This window comes from Bos indicus x Bos taurus, chromosome 7 (assembly GCF_003369695.1).
Source record: "Bos indicus x Bos taurus breed Angus x Brahman F1 hybrid chromosome 7, Bos_hybrid_MaternalHap_v2.0, whole genome shotgun sequence".
Lineage (NCBI taxonomy): Eukaryota > Metazoa > Chordata > Mammalia > Artiodactyla > Bovidae > Bos > Bos indicus x Bos taurus.
This window is the reverse complement of record NC_040082.1, coordinates 57,142,165-57,163,285: the sequence shown is the minus strand read 5'-3', so window position 1 is coordinate 57,163,285 and position 21,121 is coordinate 57,142,165. Positions and strand designations below refer to the sequence as shown.

The window sequence follows — 21,121 nt, the reverse complement described above, 5'->3', positions numbered from 1 at the left end:
GTGCGACCCCATAGACGGCAGCCCACCAGGCTCCCCCATCCATGGGATTTTCCAGGCAAGAGTACTGGAGTGGGGTGCCATTGCCTTCTCCGAGTGTGCTATAAGAGAGCCTTAGTTTTGGAAGATGCAGCTGTGGGTCGGTGCCAAGTTTCCCAATTACTGGCTGTTGCCAGAGCGCAGTGTTCACAGAGTTAGTTCACAGGGCAGTTCATTATGAATGATAATTAATAACCTCATCAGGACCGTGGCTAAGAGGATATTAAATAGTCTAGTGCAATGCATGGCATATATTAGGTGCTTGATAGATATTTATGGAATATATTATTGAATTTGAATTTATTTGCTTCCAACACAGTTCATTCACTCATCAAATTAATATTTATTGGCCATGATCCTGACTGCCCAGCCATGTGCTTGACACACAGATTGCAGTGTTGAGCTGAAAGAGACGAAGTCCCATCATCAGGGAGCCCAGTGAGGCAGGAGACCATTAGATAATTGCACAAGGAAATGTGCAGTATGACCCCGAGGAGGGCTGCCTCGATACACAAGGCGCTCCTCAAACAGTACATGTCTGAGGTGGAGCTGGTCCTCATTCCCTGCCCCTGTTCCTCCTCCAGGAGCTTCCCTCTCCTGGTGATGCGGCCACTTAGCAGCCCCCCAAGCCACACCCTAGGAGTCAACAAAAATCTCACAATCTGCCCCCAGCGCCCCTTCTTGCAGTCCTCTCTGGTCCTGCCTGGCCTTCCTAGTGTGGCAAAGTAACAGATGTCCATAGTCTGCATTGCTAACTGCCTACAGCTGTGATTTGAGCCATTGTAAAGGGATAAACCAAAAACATCTTCTCTGTAGGCCAGGAATTCCCACCTGTGGAGACCTCTGACTCAGGTCTACCGGACAGTGGTCCATGCACATCCATCCATCCTGGGTTTATCCCACTCCAAGAAAGACCTTGCGTTAGGTTCTGGGAAACTTACTCTCCTGGAGGTAGGAAGGGAATACATTTTGCAGACTTCTCAGTTTTGTCCAGGGTAGATCAACTGGTTGGGGACAAAGAGAAGCTGTGAAAGGAAAGCTGTTTTTTTTTGTTTGTTTGTTTGTTTGTTTGTTTTGCTTTATAGTACTGGAAGGCGTATAGTTCCATTTTGCATGGTTTATGTAGATTTATTTAAATATTTGATTGGCTTTTAGAAATACTCTCCCTGGAGGAAGTTTTAGAGTGTGGTTATCCACATATCTTCATGCTCTCTAGTCATGCTCAAACTAATGATCAAGGAAGACAAACCACTGTGCTAACCACCCAGGGATCATCCACTCCGTGCTTGCCCAGGTTAATTGTTTCTGAAGAACCTTAAAATTCAGAAAGATTGTGGCAGTACCACCACTGGGCAGAAGAGGGCGACAGAGCCACATTTAGTGGGTGCATCCATGGCAAGGAGTCAGTCCTTTTGGCTACAGGGTCTCATGAGTTTTCAGCTTTGTCAGACACACAAGGCAGTGTTGCTTTTCCCATTGCACAGGTGAGGAAACTGAGCCTCAGTATTTCCCCACTAGTTGAGATAACTGGGAACACTGGAGAGTTTCACATTTTTGTAGAGGAGAAGATGGTGGGAAGGGTCTGGGGGCTGGGAGACTTACCTCCTTTTGCAGAGCACTTTATGCCAAATGGAGAGAATGATAATGGTCGGGTGCTGATCCAGTTAGAAAGCGGCAGCACAGGAATATGACCTCAAGGTTTCTGACTCTAAATCTAGGCCTCCTGACTGCAGGGGGTACATGGATTACCTGGGTGTCCTGGCACTGACAGGTAGGGCATGGATTTTGGCCTACTCAGCCTGCTTTGCTTTCTGTCCTCCTTGGCCCTTGTTCTTAGTTGTAGACTAAGTAAATAGGCCAACACAGCAACTCTGAATGTTGCCAGAGAGGCCTTGAATCCAAACCTGAATCCGAACCCTCGGCTTCCTGGGGGGCAGTGTTCCTGAAGAGAAGGGCCTAGGGAGGGCCCTTAAGTGCTACACAGTGTCCATGTGCTGTGCTGAGTGCCTGGAAATGTTGGCGGTGGTAGTGATGGCGACAGTGGGGACGACAGTGGCAGCATGAACCGACCTATGGGGAACTGTTACTCTCGGGCAAGAGACTGTGCCGAGAATTCTCACTACATTGTCTCACGTAATCCGCCCAAGAAACTTGGGAGGCAAGTAATATTGCTCTTCTTTTACAGTTGAGAAAAGTAAGGCCGGAACAGTTACATAACTAGCCTGAGTTCACTTGGGAAGTAATTAATCCACCATCACTCTTGTGTCGACCTCCTCACACACGCTCCTGTGCTACTGTATGCTGCCCTCCAGGGCTTCTGACATCTCAGGGCAGGCAGCTGAATTTGCAGCACTATGCAGAAGTTGTCCCACATTCTGTACCCAGAGTGCAGACTATAATGTTAACAGTGAAGTCACATGCCCTTTGTACAGAAATTCTAGTACTTGGAATTGTAATTGTAGCCTCCTGTGACCCCAGAATTTAAGGTTTCACAGAAGAGCCAGCTTAACCCCATAGAACACATCACTAAGGTTGTCTTTTCCTCTGGGATGCGGAAGACCAGAGAACATTCTCGTTGATTCAAAAAACTGATAAGACTGACTGCTGCTGCTGCTGCTAAGTCGCCTCAGTCGTGTCCGACTCTATGCAACCCCATAGACAGCAGCCCACAAGGCTCCCCCGTCCCTGGGATTCAGGCAAGAGCACTGGAGTGGGTTGCCATTTCCTTCTCCAACGATAAGACTTAATAGAAATGTTTAAAACCTTCTAGAAATGACAGCTTGTTCCGTTTGTGTTATATGAGGCAGATCACACAAAATGTGTAGCTTGCCTGATACAACACAACAGATTGAAGTCTAAGTCCATTTATTTGCAGTGAACATTGCTCGTGTATATGTTTGACATACTCAGTAGTCTTTTTTTTGCTATACTCTGGCATGTATTTTTCATCAATTATAGGCATTCAGAAGTCCATCTGAAGACAAGCCATTAAAACTAAGCTGACCCTGCAGCAGTCAGCCCCAAACTTCCTGCTTCTCATTGCAAGGGTCTGCTTGGTGGGTGAGAGGGAAGGGACAGTGCCACCTGGTTGGTAAATGCTAGCTCCCGCCCCCATCATCTGTGCTTCTGTGGATGGAGAGTGAGCACCACTGGGGTGACCGTTTGTGCTTAGCGCCTGCAACCTTTGGTGTGTGTGCAGACATGCTAAGTTGCCGCAGTTGTGTCCAGCTCTTTGCGACCCTATGGGCCATAGCCTGCCAGGCTCCTCTGTCCATGGGATTTTCCAGGCAAGAATACTAGAGGGGTTGCCATGCCCTCCTCCAGGGGATCTTTCCAAGCCAGGGATCAAACCCACGTCTCTTGAGTCTCCTGCATTTTCAGGTGAGTTCTTTACCGCAAGTACCACCTGGGCAGCCTTAACCTTTGGTGTAAATCAAATCAATAATAAAGACTACCATCACATCAAAGCAGTGTTCCATATCTCATTTTAAAGCCATCCTGCACAACCTTAAATTCTACCTGTGCTATTCTGTGTCTTCTGATTTCATCCATACTTTCCTTCCCTTGGTTCATGACACATTTGACCCCTCAGACCCTCTGAACAGGGACCAGATCTGACTTTTGGCTCCACTCCAACATCTAATGATTTGGTGGGGCTCAGGGAATCCCCAGTGACATCACAGTAGAACCCAGACACCTCATATCAAACATACACACCACTGCCAGAAATACTAAAGCAGAAGGGAGAGATTTTTGTTCTTAGATAGTCAAGGAGAGTCTTTTCTCCAAAGTCATACCGCCATTTATCAACACCATCTGAGAGCAGCGCTGGCAGGAAAGCCCAGAAGAGATAGTCAGCCTTTGGCTCAAATCGCTCCTACTCTCCTGTTTCTATAAGGTCTGGAGAATGACTTTACCCCTCGCAGTTACCGCAGCCACGTCTGCATGATACGCAGAGCAAGAGCAGCATAATTAATGATGTGTAAGACTACGATTGTGAACTAGGATTTCACAAATCAAGCCCAGTGGAAATACAACCTGGAGAATCGGTTAACTTGAAATTGAGCCCTTGTCTGTTGGGAGTTTATTGCCCCTGCCCCGTGTGGCCCTTCCCGTCATGGAGTGAGAAGGGCCCTGACTGGCCTTGGGGACCAGGCCTCTCGCTGCTTACAGGAATCTGGAACAGTTGAACATTGGCAGCCTGTCTGATCTCACAGCAGATATGTTAGGTCAACAGAGAAGTCCTCTTAAACTCTTGAAATCAGACTCCTTTAGGCAGGCTGTTGCCCTCACAACTCCCCCTTCTCCACACCCAGACCCTCTGTACCTTGTTACCTCTGCGTCTGAGTGTGTCATGTCTGAAGAGAACCTTGGAGAAGGGGGTACAGCCCTTAGCTATTCTCCCTATTCTCCCTTCTCCTGTCCCTGAGTAAGGAAGATACCAGAAATGTGAGATGGGTGCTTACTGTGCTGGTCGCTCCTGTCCTTCGTCCCATCCACTGTGCCATCTGGGAGGATTCTCAGGAAGTAGCCCCCGTTGCTGCAGTAGAGGAGCTTGGGCTTCTTGTAATTGCCTAGAGGCAGGTTAAACTTCTCAGTCAGGGCCGTGAAGGTCGTGGTTTCTCCTTCAGCCATGGCTCAGCAGCTGCTGGTTGTGGCTGTTTCAAGGCTGTAAGAAATGAAACAACACTGTAGGATGTTCTTCCAGCGAAGGTGCTGTGTGCACTTTCAAGAAGGCAAGGAGAGCCTCAGGGCACCGGCTCCTGGGTGGGCGGAAACCACAGACTGCCCAGGTGCTGCCCACAGTAAACGGGCCTGCGCAGTGGCCAGTGGTTAAGGAGGGATGGTCCCCAGCAGGGGAGGGATTTTCAGTCATTTCCCACTTACCAACTGGACACAGCTTTGGACCAGGCTGTGCGTTTTTTGGAATATCAAATTTGATCATTTTGGCGGATGGAAAAAAAAATAATGTTTTGGTCCCTCCTTCTGATCCACACACATCCTCAAATTAAACACTGAAGTTGCACTAAAATAACACTCAGGGTCTGGCTGAAACCCACAAAAGCCAAGAGGCCGGCACCGAGGTTGTGCCCTCCACCTCCCACTGTTTTGCCCAGGTGCTGAGGCCTGTGTACAGAGATAGCCCAGGGAGCCTGGGCACGCGAGACCCGTGGGGGAAGGGGTGGGGTGGGGTGGGGTGGAGTGGAGTGTTTCCGAGCTAGCCAACAGTTAATGTGTAAAGGAAAATTATGGGTTTGCTGGTGGGAACGGAACCAGAAGTGGAGAAGTAGGCACGTGGAGGTGTTAGGTGGGGTTTTTAAAGGGCCATCACTGTGCCAAAGGAAATTTTATGGGGTGGAGTATTTTGAAGGTTCTGCTGGCTGTTGCCTGCGTCCACAGCTTCCTGTACATCCTCAGATCACACAGGGAAGACAGTAGTCTATCCCTGGTACAAAGACTACCTTCACCCTAATTACTTCCTAATGAGAAGTCTTATGACACAGAAACCATTGTATGACCTTCTATGACCCTCTAATGCTATGCATACCCACTGTACACAAATTATATTATCAGAAACGCACATATGTATAAATGCATTAGTGGACCCACTGTACACAAATTTATATTATCAGTGTACAAATAGATTAGTGGACGCACTCTACACAAGTTCGTATTACCAGTGTACAAACGCATCTGTGGCTCTCTACGAACTAAAAAGCAAGGCCGATAAACTTCAGTATTTTAAAATATCTACTTGCTCCACCATGTAGAAGACTGGATCGGTGCTCACTACAAGGACTGCACAAGAAAGGTGAAGAAGAGACCAGAAGACCACCATGGGAATTTCATCTTATAAGAGTGAGTAGATGCCAATTGTACACATTGATTATCAAGTGGCTTTACAATACTAGTGATCATCAGCATCATCATTAACATATTATAGGCTAGGAGTTAACTTATGTCATTGAGGCAGACACTGATATTATCCTCAATCTTTTTATAAAGTGAAACCAAAGCTTATAGCTGCTCATGGCCTGTCTCAACAGCTAGTAAGTGAGCCTCTAAAGGGGTCTGTTGAAAGAAAGCCCCAGCCTGCCCTTCATTACCATGACAGTATTAAGTGACTTCAGTGATAGCACAGTATTATTAGCAGAAGGGGGGGTTTTACTCATAGCCTGGCACCTACCTCTGCCCCCATGACCTGATCATTCATTGTTACTCATCTGTAACCCAGGTATTGGCTGTCCCCACCAACAGCCTCCACTTTTGCCCCCATGCATGTTATCATTCCCTGGAGAACCCATGTCACCAGGCGTTAGGAGCCCTGTGAACTTAACAGAAGGCCAGCCAGTCTCCTACATTCCTCACACTCCCCTTCCAGCCATCCGGCCATCCCTGGAGTGGCTTCAGGGAGCTGCTTGCATAGAAGGTAATTCCAACAGAAATCAAGACAGCAATTTGGGTGATTTGTCCTGGTGACTTTGGAATTAGAGTTCATGTTAGAAGCCTCCATGTGTTCCTCTGCTCCGGGCATTTTAATGTGTCTGGTACATCTCTTCCAATCTGCAGCCACACGGGCTATGGTTTGAAGTCCCTCCAAGGATCCTCAGAGTTTTGCATACACCATGTAAACTATCTTTAAAGTCAGACCACCTCCAAATGTCTCCTTCACATAAGGCAAAACTTTGTCTGGTCCTTTTCACATAGTACCATAACAGATGGAAAATTAATTTCATATACATCAGTTCCACAGGGCGGATGGCAGAGTTCACCTTGCACAGCTCTTTGCATTCTCTTCCCAAAACCTCACTCTCTTTTCCAAAACCCTCTCGATCCACAAGGCTCCGAGTGTCTGTGCCCACCTCTGTCTCTGTACTCATCCCTGTTTCTTCCCAACCTCTCAATGTCCCTCTTCCTCCTCTTCCCCATTCCACACAATTCTGGAATCCCCTCTGATGTAAAGCAATTCAGTGTTTCCAAACATGGGCATTTTCACCCATTACCTGTCATCAGCATACAACACTGACCAGATCCTTGTTCCTTAAATTATAGCTAAGAGATAATCCATACTTTTTGTTCTATTAGTCTTCTTTTCAAGCACCTAGTACTTAATTAGGTACAGGAGACAATAACTATATACTAGTGGTGGCCATTTCACTATACTCATTTGTATTCTCCATCTTAGACAGACAGAATTTTGTTTCTTGTTGTCCCTGGATTTTCTCAAAGGGAGGTCCCCATGAGCCCTGGTCATGCAGCAGTTGCTGTGGTGAGGATGGTCTCCGTTCTAGATCTGGCACCCATTAGGAGTCTCCATTAAGTTGGTTTCTAAGTGTTGCATATGAATTTGGCTCTACTCATTTACATTGTTGCTTCCATCCCATTGGGATGAAGGGAACATATGCACCAAAAGTCTGGCCAAGGTTGGAGGCATCAGTTCTGGCCAAGATTTCTACTTATCCTCTCACATTCATGTGTGTGTTAAGCCATGAAGCCTGGGCTTTATCACTGCAACTCTCTCCAGATAGGACCTCTGCCAGAGGCCAGGCACCCCTTCCCTCTGGTTTGCATTGCGGCCTGGGGTTATACAAGCCCCCGCCTCTGCTCTGTGCCTGCTCCACCCAGTAAGAGGTGCAGTGACAGTGTGGCTGCATTGACTTAAGATTGTTCCCATCACCCTTCAGTTCAAATCCATACCTAAAATCTGAAGGTGATATGCTGATGCCTGAAAATAAGCCTTGAGTTCAATGTGAATTTGGTAGACTGTGACAGTGGCATTTATGAATCAGCTGTAAAACATACAAAAACGAAATATTTTTTCAAAAATGAAACTCCAGAGGCACAAAATGCCCCTCCTCTTTTTGTTTTGTTTACAGTTTACTTGTATTTTTAGTAGTGGTTGGTCCAAAGTTCCTTGCCAATCCAGTAAGTGTTAAAGGGACAGGCATGAAGAAAGTATATGATGTGATAAAACCATTAGGCAGCAGCCTTACCAGACCCTTGGGGATTTTCACAAATTGCTCTAATAAATGAATCCATTAACTATGTGAAATCAGGCATAGAGCATAATGGAAATTTATAAGCCCTGCTCCTGGTTACTGTAATCTTTTTGTTGGCTGTCAGGGAAGGGAGTTATCTCTGGGTATGTTGGGAGATAGAAAAGACCAAGCCCAGTGGTCTTTTGTCATGTGCTTGGCCCAGCCCTCTGGGATTTGGGGCCCTGGGGAGATTTTATTGACTTCCCAGTGACAACCAAAGTGAGGAGAACACCAAGCCTATTGGAACATTCATATTAAGTTTGACATATTTTGTTAGCTGTAGCCTCTGGAAGAGAACCTGAGCTCTGACACATGAATAGGATGTTAAGTATATGCTCTTACCCAGGAATACAGTAGTCACTTTTCAGTGTGAGAGAGTAAGGAACACTGTACAGCTCTACAGTTGTCTCTGGGAGCTCAAATTGTCTCTGGGAGCCTGGGCGAGTCATTAACTTCTTCCAAGATGTTTCCTCTAATAATCCCCACCCTGCTGCCTACCTCAGATTTAACCCTTCAGCTGTCTGAAGGGTTAAATGAGCATAGTATTCATAACACTACTTAGAAAGTTTACAAGTGTGACCTGACCTGTAGGAGAGAGGGGTAAGTGGTTATGTTGAACTGGTCGAAGCCTAATGTGTTCTAGGTCAGCTGCAACTGAATGCTTAATTTAAAGTAATTTTTTCAGAGAGGCGGCCCTAAGATGGTGGAGGAATAGGATGGGGAGACCACTTTCTCCCCCACAAATTCATCAAAAGAACATTTGAATGTTGAGTAAATTCCACAAAACAACTTCTGAATGCCAGCAGAGGACATCAGGCACCCAGAAAAGCAGCCCATTATCTTCGAAAGGAGGTAGGAAAAAATATAAAAGACAAAAAGAGAGACAAAAGAGGTAGTGATGGAGCTCCATCCCGGGAAGGGAGTCTTAAAAAAGAGAGAAGTTTCCAAACACCAGGAAACACTCTGACTGGTGAGTCTGTGGTGAGCCTTGGAACCTCAGAGGGCAACATAACCGGGAGGAAAAATAAATAAATAATTAAAACCCACATATTATGTGCCAGCGTAACTCCCGGTGGAGAAGCAGTGCAGACGCCTGCATCCGCCACTAGCAAGCAGGGGCTGGGCAGGGGAGGTGTGGGCTACATTGCTTAGAGTAAGGACCTGGCCTGAATGCTCCGAGGGCAATCTGAGGGAAATAACTTGAGATAGCAAACCAGACTGTGGGATAGCTACCCCGCAAAAAGCCCTAACTTAAGACACCACCAGGCCCGCTCACAGATCAAAGGACTGACTGGAGCTAGCCAGCTTCGGACCAGCCCATCCCCCGCCGGAGACAGGCAGTCAAGGGCAGCCAGAGCCGGAAGGGGGCAATCCTGGCCCCAGAGAGGCATTATCTACCAAACTGCAAGCAGGTTCGTTGCTAACCAAGACTTCTTGGGATTCTGGACAGTCAACATCTGCCTGAGAAGGTGTGCTGGTTGTACACCCAGAAAACCGAGCGGCAGGGATGGGGGAGGCGATAAGTCTCAGCCACCGTGCTCGCCAAACACCTGGTCGCCTGAGCTGCTCGGACCTGGAAAGGGCACGAAACGCAGGCCCAACCGAGTCTGTGTCTTTGAGGAGTACCCGAGTACCTGGAACCTGAGCGGCTTAGACCTGGGAAGTGCATACAACCCAGGGCCGGCCTCAGACAGTTCCCGGCAGAGCAACCTAGAGCCTGAGCAGTGTAGACAGGGTAAGCACACACACTGTGAACGGGGGCAAACCCAATGCGGCTGAGTCACTGCGAGCACTCCCCACACACGCCAGTGTTATTTGTTTACAGTGTTCCTTCCTCCCCAGAGCACAACTGAACAAGTGACCCTAAAAAAGTGTCCACCACCACCCCCTTGTGTCAGGGCAGAAATTAGACACTGACAAGACCAGCAAACACAAGAAGCTAAAACAGAGGGAACTGCCTTGGAAGTAACAGGTGCAATAGATTAAAACCCTGTAGTTAGCACCGACTACATAGGAAGGGGCCTATAGATCTTGAGAAGTATAAACTGAATCAAGGAACTATCTGAAAATGAACTGACCCCACACTGTCCACAACAACACCAGAGAAAATCCTAGATATATTTTTACTATTATCATTTTTAAAAAAAATTTTTTTTTTAAATTTTTCAGTCCTCTCTTACTCCTTTAATTTTCATTTTTATAACCTACTATTACTTTGCAAAAAAAGACCCTACTTTTTAAAGCAAACTTCATATATATATATATATATATATATATTTATAATTTTTGTGACTTTGTTTTTTTTTTTCTTTAATATTGTATTTTTGAGAATCCAACCTCTACTCTGGATTTTTAATCTTAGCTTTTTGGTATTTGTTATCAACTTTGTACCTTTAAGAACCCAATCTTCAGTACCCATTTTTACTTGGGAGCAAGATTACTGACTTGACTGCTCTCTCCCCCTTTGGACTCTCCTTTATATCCACCAGGTCGCCTCTATCTGCCCCCTCCCCCTTCTCTTCTCTACCCAACTCTGTGAATCTCTTTGTGTGTTCCGGACTTTGGAGAACACTTAGGGAACTGATTACTGGCTGGATCTGGCTCGCTCCTTTTGATTCCCCCCTTTATCCTCCTGGCCACCTCTGTCTCCTTCCTCCCTCTTCTCTTCTCTGTATAACTACATGAACATCTGAGCGGTCCAGACTGTGGAGAGCACATAAGCAAGTGATTACTGGCCAGCTTGCTCTCTCCTCTTTTGATTCCCCCTCTTCTCCTCCTGGTCACCTCTAACTCCCTCCTCCCTCTTCTCTTCTCCATGTAACTCTGTGAACCTCTCTGGGTGTCCCTCACTGTGGAGAAACTTTTCATCTTTAACCTAGATGTTTTATCATTGGTGCTGTATAGATGGAGAAGTCTTGAGGCTACTGTAAGAATAAGACTGAAAACCAGAGGCAGGAAGCTTAAGTCCAAATCCTGAGAACACCAGATAACTCCTGATTCCAGGGAACATTAATTGACAGGAGCTCATCAAACGCCTCCATACCTACACTGAAACCAAGCACCACCAAGAGCCAACAAGTTCCAGAGCAAGACATACCATGCAAATTCTCCAGCAACATAGGAACACAGCCCTGAGCTACAATATACAGGCTGCCCAAAGTCACTCCAAACCCATTGACATCTCATAACTCATTACTGGACACTTCATTGCACTCCAGAGAGAAGAAATCCAGCTCCACCCACCAGAACACTGACACAAGCTTCCCTAACCAGGAAACCTTGACAAGCCATGCATCCAACCCCACCCACAGCGAGGAAACTCCACAATAAAGAGAACTCCACAAACTGCCAGAATACAGAAAGGCCACCCCAACACAGCAATACAAGCAAGATGAAGAGGCAGAAAAATACCTGGCAGGTAAAGGAACAGGATAAATGCCCACTAAACCAAACAAAAGAGGAAGAGTTAGGGAATCTGATGAAGAATGCCAAATAATGGTAATGAAAATGATCCAAAATCTTGAAAACAAAATGGAATTACAGATAAATAGCCTGGAGACAAGGATTGAGAAGATGCAAGAAAGGTTTAACAAGGACCTAGAAGAAATAAAAAAGAGTCAATATATAATGAATAATGCAATAAATGAGATCAAAAACACTCTGGAGGGAACCAACAGTAGAATAACGGAGGCAGAAGATAGGATAAGTGAGGTAGAAAATAGAATGGTAGAAATAAATGAAACAGAGAGGAAAAAAGAAAAACAAATTAAAAGAAATGAGGATAATCTCAGAGACCTCTGGGATAATGTTAAATGCCCCAACATTCGAATCATAGGAGTCCCAGAAGAAGACAAAAAGAAAGACCATGAGAAAATACTTGAGGAGATAATAGTTGAAAACTTCCCTAAAATAGGGAAGGAAATAATCACCCAAGTCCAAGAAACCCAGAGAGTCCCAAACAGGATAAACCCAAGGCGAAACACCCCAAGACACATATTAATCGAATTAACAAAGATCAAACACAAAGAACAAATATTAAAAGCAGCAAGGGAAAAACAACAAATAACACACAAGGGGATTCCCATAAGGATAACAGCTGATCTTTCAATAGAAACTCTTCAGGCCAGGAGGGAATGGCAGGACATACTTCAAGTGATGAAAGAAAATAACCTACAGCCCAGATTGCTGTACCCAGCAAGGATCTCATTCAAATATGAAGGAGAAATCAAAAGCTTTACGGACAAGCAAAAGCTGAGAGAATTCAGCACCACCAAACCAGCTCTCCAACAAATGCTAAAGGATCTTCTCTAGACAGGAAACACAGAAAGGGTGTATAAACTTGAACCCAAAACAATAAAGTAAATGGCAACGGGATCGTACTTACCAATAATTATCTTAAACATAAATGGGTTGAATGCCCCAACTAAAAGACAAAGACTGGCTGAATGGAGACAAAAACAAGACCCCTATATATGTTGCCTACAAGAGACCCACTAGAAACAAGGGACACATACAGACTGAAAGTGAAGGGCTGGAAAAAGATATTCCACGCAAACAGAGATCAAAAGGAAGCAGGAGTAGCAATACTCATATCAGATAAAATAGACTTTAGAACAAAGGCTGTGAAAAGAGACAAAGAAGGACACTACATAATGATCAAAGGGTCAATCCAAGAAGAAGATATAACAATTATAAATATATATGCACCCAACATAGGAGCACTGCAATATGTAAGACAAATGCTAACAAGTATGAAAGGGGAAATTAACAATAACACAATAATAGTGGGAGACTTTAATACCCCGCTCACACCTATGGATAGATCAACTAAACAGAAAATTAACAAGGAAACACAAACTTTAAATGATACAATAGACCAGTTAGACCTAATTGATATCTATAGGACATTTCACCCCAATGCAATGAATTTCACCTTTTTCTCAAGCGCACATGGAACCTTCCCCAGGATAGATCACATCCTGGGCCATAAATCTAGCCTTGGTAAATTCAAAAAAATTGAAATCATTCCAACCATCTTTTCTTGACTACAATGCAGTAAGATTAGATGTCAATTACAGGAGAAAAACTATTAAAAATTCCAACATATGGAGGCTGAACAACACGCTGCTAAATAACCAACAAATCACAGAAGAAATAAATCAAAATATGCATGGAAATGAATGAAAATGAGAACACAACACCCCAAAATCCGTGGGACACTGTAAAAGCAGTGCTAAGGGGAAGGTTCATAGCAATACAGGCATACCTCAAGAAACAAGAAAAAAGTCAAATAAATAACCTAACTCTACACCTAAAGCAACTAGAAAAGGAAGAAATGAAGAACCCCAGGGTTACCAGAAGGAACGAAATCTTAAAAATTAGGGCAGAAATAAATGCAAAAGAAACCAAAGAGACCATAGCAAAAATCAACAAAGCCAAAACCTGGTTCTTTGAGAGGATAAATAAAATTGGCAAACCATTAGCCAGACTCATCAAGAAGCAAAGGGAGAAAAATCAAATCAATAAAATTAGAAATGAAAAAGGAGAGATCACAATAGACAACACAGAAATACAAAGGATCATAAGAGACTACTATCAACAATAATATGCCAATAAAATGGACAACTTGGAAGAAATAGACAAATTCTTAGAAAAGTACAACTTTCCAAAACTGAACCAGGAAGAAATAGAAAATCTTAACAGACCTATCACAAGCACGGAAATTGAAACTGTAATCAGAAATCTTCCAGTAAACAAAAGCCCAGGTCCAGATGGCTTCAGAGCTGAATTCTACCAAAAATTTAGAGAAGAGCTAACACCTATCCTACTCAAACTCTTCCAGAAAATTTCAGAGGAAGGTAAACTTCCAAACTCATTCTATGAGGCCACCATCACCCTAATACCAAAACGTGACAGAGATGCCACAAGAAAAGAAAACTACAGGCCAATATCACTGATGAACATAGATGGAAAAATCCTTAACAAAATTCTAATGATCAGAATCCAACAGCACATTAAAAAGGTCATACATCATGACCAAGTGGGCTTTATCTCAGGGATGCAAGGATTCTTCAATATCCGCAAATCAATCAATGTAATACACCACATTAACAAATTGAAAAATAAAAGCCATATGATTATCTCAATAGATGCAGAGAAAGCCTTTGACAAAATTCAACATCCATTTATGATAAAAACCCTCCAGAAAGCAGGAAGAGAAGGAACATACCTCAACATTATAAAAGCTATCTATGACAAACCCACAGCAAACATTATCCTCAATGGTGAAAAATTGAAAGCATTTCCCCTAAAGTCAGGAACAAGACAAGAGTGCCCACTCTCACCACTAGTATTCAACTTAGTTTTGGAAGTTTTGGCCACAGCAATCAGAGCAGAAAAAGAAATAAAAGGAATCCAAATTGGAAAAGAAGAAGTAAAACTCTCACTGTTTGCAGATGACATGATTTTCTACATAGAAAACCCTAAAGACTCCACCAGAAAATTACTAGAGCTAATCAATGAATATAGTAAAGTTGCAGGATATAAAATCAACACACAGAAATCCCTTGCATTCCTATATGCTAATAATGAGAAAATAGAGAAATTAAGGAAACAATCCCATTCACCATTGCAATGAAAAGAATAAAATACTTAGGAATATATCTACCTAAAGAAACAAAAGACCTATATATAGAAAACTATAAAACACTGGTGAAAGAAATCAAAGAGGACACTAGTAGATGGAGAAACATACTGTGTTCATGGATTGGAAGAATCAACATAGTGAAAATGAGTATACTACCTAAAGCAATCTATAGATTCAATGCAATCCCTATCAGGCTACCAACGGTATTTTTCACAGAGCTAGAACAAATAATTTCACAATTTGTATGGAAATACAGAAAACCTCAAATAGCCGAAGCAATCTTGAGAAAGAAGAATGGAACTGGAGGAATCAACCTGCCTGACTTCAGGCTCTACTACAAAGACAGTCATCAAGATAGTATGGTACTGGCACAAAGGCAGAAATATAGATCAATGGAACCAGATAGAAAGCCCAGAGATAAATCCACACACCTATGGACACCTTATCTTTGACAAAGGAGGCAAGAACATGCAGTGGAGAAAAGACAATCTCTTTAACAAGTGGTGCTGGGAAAACTGGTCAACCACTTGTGAAAGAATGAAACTAGAATACTTTCTAACACCATACACAAAAATAAACTCAAAATGGATTAAAGATCTACACATAAGACCAGAAACTATAAAACTCCTAGAGGAGACATAGGCAAAACACTCTCCGACATACATCACAGCAGGATCCTCTATGACCCACCTCCCAGAATATTGGAAATAAAAGCAAAAATAAACAAGTGGGACCTAATTAAAATTAAAAGCTTCTGCACAACAAAGGAAACTATAAGCAAGGTGAAAAGACAGCCTTCAGAATGGGAGAAAACAATAGCAAATGAAGCAATTGACAAAGAATTAATCTTAAAAATATACAAGCAACTCCTGCAGCTCAATTGCAGAAAAATAAACGACCCAATTAAAAAATGGGTCAAAGAACTAAACAGACATTTCTCCAAAGAAGACATACAGATGTAACAAACACATGAAAAGATGCTCAACATCACTCATTATCAGAGAAATGCAAATCAGAACCACAATGAGGTACCATTTCACGTCGGTCAGAATGGCTGCTATCCAAAAGTCTATAAGCAATAAATGCTGGAGAGGCTGTGGAGAAAAGGGAACCCTCTTACACTGTTGGTAGGAATGCAAACTAGTACAGCCCCTATGGAGAACAATGTGGAGATTCCTTAAAAAACTGGAAATAGAACTGCCTTATGACCCAGCATTCCCACTGCTGGGCATATACACCGAGGAAACCAGAACTGAAAGAGACATGTGTACCCCAATGTTCATCGCAGCACTGTTTATAATAGCTGGGACATGGAAGCAACCTATATGTCCATCAGCAGATGAATGGATAAGAAAGCTGTGGTACATATACACAATGGAGTATTACTCATCCATTAAAAAGAATACATTTGAATCAGTTCTAATGAGGTGGATGAAACTGGAGCCTATTATACGAGTGAAGTAAGCCAGAAAGAAAAACACCAATACAGTATACTAATGCATATATATTAGAAAGATGGTAATGATAACCCTATATGCGAGACAGCAAAAGAGACACAGATGTATAGGACAGTCTTTTGGACTCTGTGGGAGAGGGCAAGGGTGGGATGATTTGGGAGAATGGCATTGAAACGTGTATTATCATATGTGAAGCAAATCGCCAGTCCAGGTTCGATGCATGATACAGGATGCTCGGGGCTGGTGCACTGGGGTGACCCAGAGGGATGGTATGGGGAGGGAGGTGGGAGGGAGGTTCAGGATGGGGAACACATGTACACCTGTGACAGATTCAAGTCAATATATGGCAAAACCAATACAACATTGTGAAGTAATTAGCCTCCGATTAAAATTTAAAATTTTATATTATAAAATAATTTTTTCAGCTGGTATGGAAATAGAGTTTTTCTCCCCGCTAATATTTGGCAGAAATTAGCTAAGCCCTTCCTCCCTCATCATTCAAGCTGCAAACACAGTGGAAAAGATGGAGGAGGCACAGGTAAGCCATGGTTATGTGAGAGAATCCAGGTCACTGTTTCAGACTCAACTCTCGTTATTTAAGGATGTTCGTGAGGCTTGCTGTTTCTAGGACACAGTTATGTTCAGTGTGGCCCTGGGCGAGGTCAGAGGGGAAGACGTGGTTCTAAGAATCAAAGGAAGACAAACACTGATGTTTATTAGTTTTTAATTTTGTTTTTAATTTCTGTCTCTGCTTAAGCAATACAGAATACCCATGAAGGAGGATGTTTTGCAAAGTGTATTAAGCCATTGAAGGTAAGTGCATAGACATCTGTTAAGGTGATAATTGGGGATGTGTCCTCAAATTCAGTATATGTAAAATAGATCTCACCTTTGGCCTCAAACATACCCCATGCCCTTTATCTCATCTCTTTGAATGGTGTGACCCAAAAGCCTGAACTCTTCCTTAGAGATACTCATTTACCTTAGATTTTGATAAGTCAGATATACATGTTAAAAGAAATAGAATGTATTCATTTCAACCAGAAACTGACAGGTATAAGGGAAAAGAAATGAAATGAATAAAACTGTACTTATCCAAAAGAATCTAGAAAAAAAGAGAAAACTAATAGAAACTTTTAAAAACATTGCTCATAATTAAGTGGCAGAAATAAATTCAAATATATTTATAATCACAAGAAATGTATATGGGCTAAATTTGCTAGTTATTTGATTTTTTAGAAAATCCATCTACCCTGATTACAAGAGATGCATTAAAAGTGTGAGGAAACAGAAAGGTTAAAAGAAAAAGGATGAAAAATAGACACCAAAAGTTAACAAAAATTTAAGTTAGTATAGCAATATTAATATATTAATAATATAAAATAGGTCTATGGCAAAAAGAATGATCAGGGATAAAAGGGATCACTGCATAATGGTAACTGGATCAATTCAACAGAGAGAGGTAAAACTTCAAAGCCTGTGTATACTTAATGAAGTAGCCTCAAAAATGAAAATGGACAAATATATGAAGAAAGGTTGTTGACCAGTCCACAATGATGGTGAGAGATTTTAGCACATTTTTATCATAAATAATAGAGCAAATAGACAAAAAATACTACAGATGTGGAAGATCAAAATACAAAATTAACATGCTTAATTGAATGAACCATATAAGAGAACCCTATACCCAACAATTAGTGAACACCATTTTTCTCATGGACACACAGAGCATTTACAAAAATTGACCATGTTCAAAGTCATAAAGTAAGATTCAACACAAATAGAATTTTGTTGAGACTATTCTTTGGTTAGAGTAGAAATCACTGACACCATCCCACGTGTGACAAAGCCCTTTCAACTGTGCCTCTTCAGTGTTTGCTCGCATCACCCTCCCTCTTGCATTTTCACTGTGCTCCTGAGAGCAAGTGTAACATCTCTCACCTGGGCTGCTGAGACGGACAGCAGTGGCCTCTCTTTTCCAGCACTGTTCTCTTCCAGTCCACTTTCTACCTTGCTGCCAGTGACCTTTCTAACGTATGAAAATGAGCATTTCTCTCCTATTGAAGACCTTTGACTGTGTCAGTGGGTTCTCTGCTGCTGTCAGGGTAAAACCCAAACCTATGACCTATAGCCTTTCCTCATCTGTCACACCTAACCTTGTCACAATCACCCAGTCGCGTTCTCTCTCTCTCTCCCTTCTTCCACCCTTCCACTGTGGCCTGACTAAGTCATACTCATCTTTCAAAAATTCATCTCAGATATTTCCTCCTCCAGAAAGCCTGTTTGGACACGTCCCCAGCCCTGACCTCCCTACTTTTCCTCCATTCCACAGACACCAGTTGAGATGAGTTGATTTCCTGATGCTCCCAGGGCAGCATTCCATTTATTCTGTCATAGCACTAGGTGTGATTGCTGTACATATTCCCTACTTAAACCACTTATTATTTTCCAGTTGCTCTGGGATAAAGAGTAAGGCCAGAACAAGGACAGCAGGGTTCTGTGAGGACCAGCCCTGGCCTCTACCCCTGCTAATGCCCCTTCATGTTCTCTTTCTAAGCTTCTACTTCCTTGAAAACATGGATTCCCACCCCGCTTAAAACCTTTACCTGTGCTATTCCCTCTCTCTGGAGCACCGTTCTCCTCCTCCTCCCCTCTACCTTACTACCTTACTCAAGAGTTAACTGGTTAACTCCTACTTTTTTTTCCAGTCTTAGTTCAGCTCTCATTTCCTCAAGCCTTGCCTGACTTCCATTAACTGGATTAGGTTCCTCTAGTTCTCCCAGGACCATTTAACATTTCTTCAGAGCTCTTATTTCAGTTTTTAATTACACCTTCATTCTTATGATTATTTAATTACCGTCTTTTTGTGACTGAGCTGTCAGCTCCATGATAATACACACCAATCTGTCTTGCTCACCATGGTAGCCTAGTACCTGGCAAAATGCCTGTTACTGAATGGGCATTTGATAAATATTTGTTCAAAGAGTGAATGAATATAATTTGACTATGTTTGCTTGACTGTCTCCTACATTAGTCTCCAAGGCCCTGGAACAGGAACTGTGCTTTTTCATTCTAGACACAGAACTTAGCAAATGACTGGACATAATCAGTGTTATGTGCATTTCTGTTGATTGAATACCAGACCAGTCCCTTCTTGGGAGCCTCTCATGGAAACATATTATCAGGACACCTATTTAGAAGGTGGTGTCCTAAAGGTGTTAACAGAATAGCTAAGCCAAGAGCCTACATGTATTTTAATTTGGTTCAGATTAGGTCTGGAATATCCTGTCCTATGTTAAAAGCAGGTCAAAACCTGGTTCTCATCTTGTAGAAGATACTTACTACTTCGAAGGAAATGTTAGGGAAATTCAAGATCTTAAAGGAAGGGATCAGACCCTTTGATCTCAAGTCTGACCTCCTTGTCTCACCTAGAGAAAGTTGGTAGGGTCTGGAAAAAGGTTCCAGGTGTTGTTGTTTCTGCCAGGGAGTGTCAGGTTGGCAGGGACCCACTTCATACCCTCTGGTGAGGAGAGGGAGACAAGTGTGTTCTTCTCCCCTATTTCCTGTTCTACTCTTGGTGTGTACCAGGTCTGCACCAGGAATGGAGCTGTGACTCACTGGTTTGGGCTATCACTTCTGCGTGTTCTTCCTAAGCCAGATCTGTTCCATGAGCTGAAATCTCATCTTCCAAAGTTAGCAGTAAACTATGGACATGGCCATGGGATGGACTTGACAGTGGCATGTAGGAGATGACTCCTACAAGTTTGCGAAAGCCAATTTACTAATTCATGAGTTTTGCTAGCTGGTTGTTGAACCATTAATAACTTGTAAATTGGCCCCAGGGAGAGTATTTACACCACAGAAATTGGCAAATGCTGTAAGAAAAGACTTTCTCTCTATTCTTCCTTTCCCTCTCTCCCTCCCTGCCTTTCTTCCTTCCTTTTTTTCCTCTGACTGCCAAACTCAGGTTGGAGATCTGGCTGGACACTCACTAGTGGGTGTCTTTTTTTTTTAACTCCTCATCACCAGAATGGGGCCCCCATAGTAGCAGCTACTTCATGTAGTTCTGTAAGCCATAAATAATAATACATGCAAAGCACGAGCCCAGCACTTGAAAACTTGTAAGCATTCAGTATATGTTAGCTTGATTACCAGCCTCCATGTATCTTATTGTTTGGGTTTGCCACTTATCTGTGCTATTAAAATTGAGCAAAGTTGATTTTTAATGTTTACTGATATTTTAGCAATATTTGAAAATATTTTTTAAGTGATAGGGTAGAAATTTTTCATGTCACTGACATGCATTGATGCTCTTTTCTCATTTGGTTAGGTGTTGACTATGATATCCTATGGGTTTGTGTGTGTTACTGTCCAGGATGATAGAAAATCTATGTTTCAGTTGTCTTCATCTCCAATACTCTTTAATTTAGTATTCTTCTAATCCTTAAGAATCCCAAAGTCATTGAGAATAAACTATCCCCTGGCTTCCAGAATCAGATATTACATGAGGGAGATCAAAATGTCATTTTTTTTTAAGATAACTTCTACTCTGCACCTATTAAGGGCAGGATGCTGCAGATGTTCTGAAAATTTGCAACAGAAAAGAAGGAAAAATAAAATAAAATTTTAAAAGGCCTGAAATCTCTAATCCATAATTCTGAAATTCAGTTCAGTTCAGTTCAGTCACTCAGTCGTGTCCAACTCTTTGAGACCCCATGAATCGCAGCACTCCAGGCCTCCCTGTCCATCACCAACTCCTGGAGTTTACCCAAACTCATGTCCATCGAGTCAGTGATGCCAACCAGCCATCTCATCCTCTGTCGTCCCCTTCTCCTCCTGCCCCCAATCCCTCCCAGCATCAGGGTCTTTTCCAATGAGTCAGCTTTTCGCATGAGGTGGCCAAAGTATTGGAGTTTCAGCTTCAGCATCAGTCCTTCCAAAGA

The 21,121-nt window shown here is 42.9% G+C and overlaps 2 protein-coding genes across 14 annotated transcripts in view; one reads left to right on the top strand and one right to left on the bottom strand.

Annotated features, from left to right (window-relative positions):
- LOC113895217 overlaps positions 1–21,121 on the top strand; it is a 453,671-nt gene that overhangs the window by 329,862 nt on the left and 102,688 nt on the right. For 6 of the 7 annotated variants that reach the window (XM_027546109.1, XM_027546115.1, XM_027546111.1 and 3 more), the window contains exons 9-10: positions 5,808–5,895; positions 16,936–16,991. In XM_027546109.1, coding sequence (XP_027401910.1) covers positions 5,808–5,893 — 86 coding nt within the window. In that variant the 3' untranslated portion in view covers positions 5,894–5,895; positions 16,936–16,991. The remainder of the gene's footprint in view (positions 1–5,807; positions 5,896–16,935; positions 16,992–21,121) is intronic. The other variant, XM_027546112.1, reaches the window with a different exon arrangement.
- FGF1 (fibroblast growth factor 1) overlaps positions 1–21,121 on the bottom strand; it is a 107,024-nt gene that overhangs the window by 19,069 nt on the left and 66,834 nt on the right. For 6 of the 7 annotated variants that reach the window (XM_027546123.1, XM_027546121.1, XM_027546122.1 and 3 more), the window contains one exon: positions 4,503–4,705. In XM_027546123.1, coding sequence (XP_027401924.1) covers positions 4,503–4,671 — 169 coding nt within the window. In that variant the 5' untranslated portion in view covers positions 4,672–4,705. Of the gene's footprint in view, positions 1–4,502; positions 4,706–18,119; positions 18,315–21,121 lie in introns of those variants that run through there. The other variant, XM_027546124.1, reaches the window with a different exon arrangement.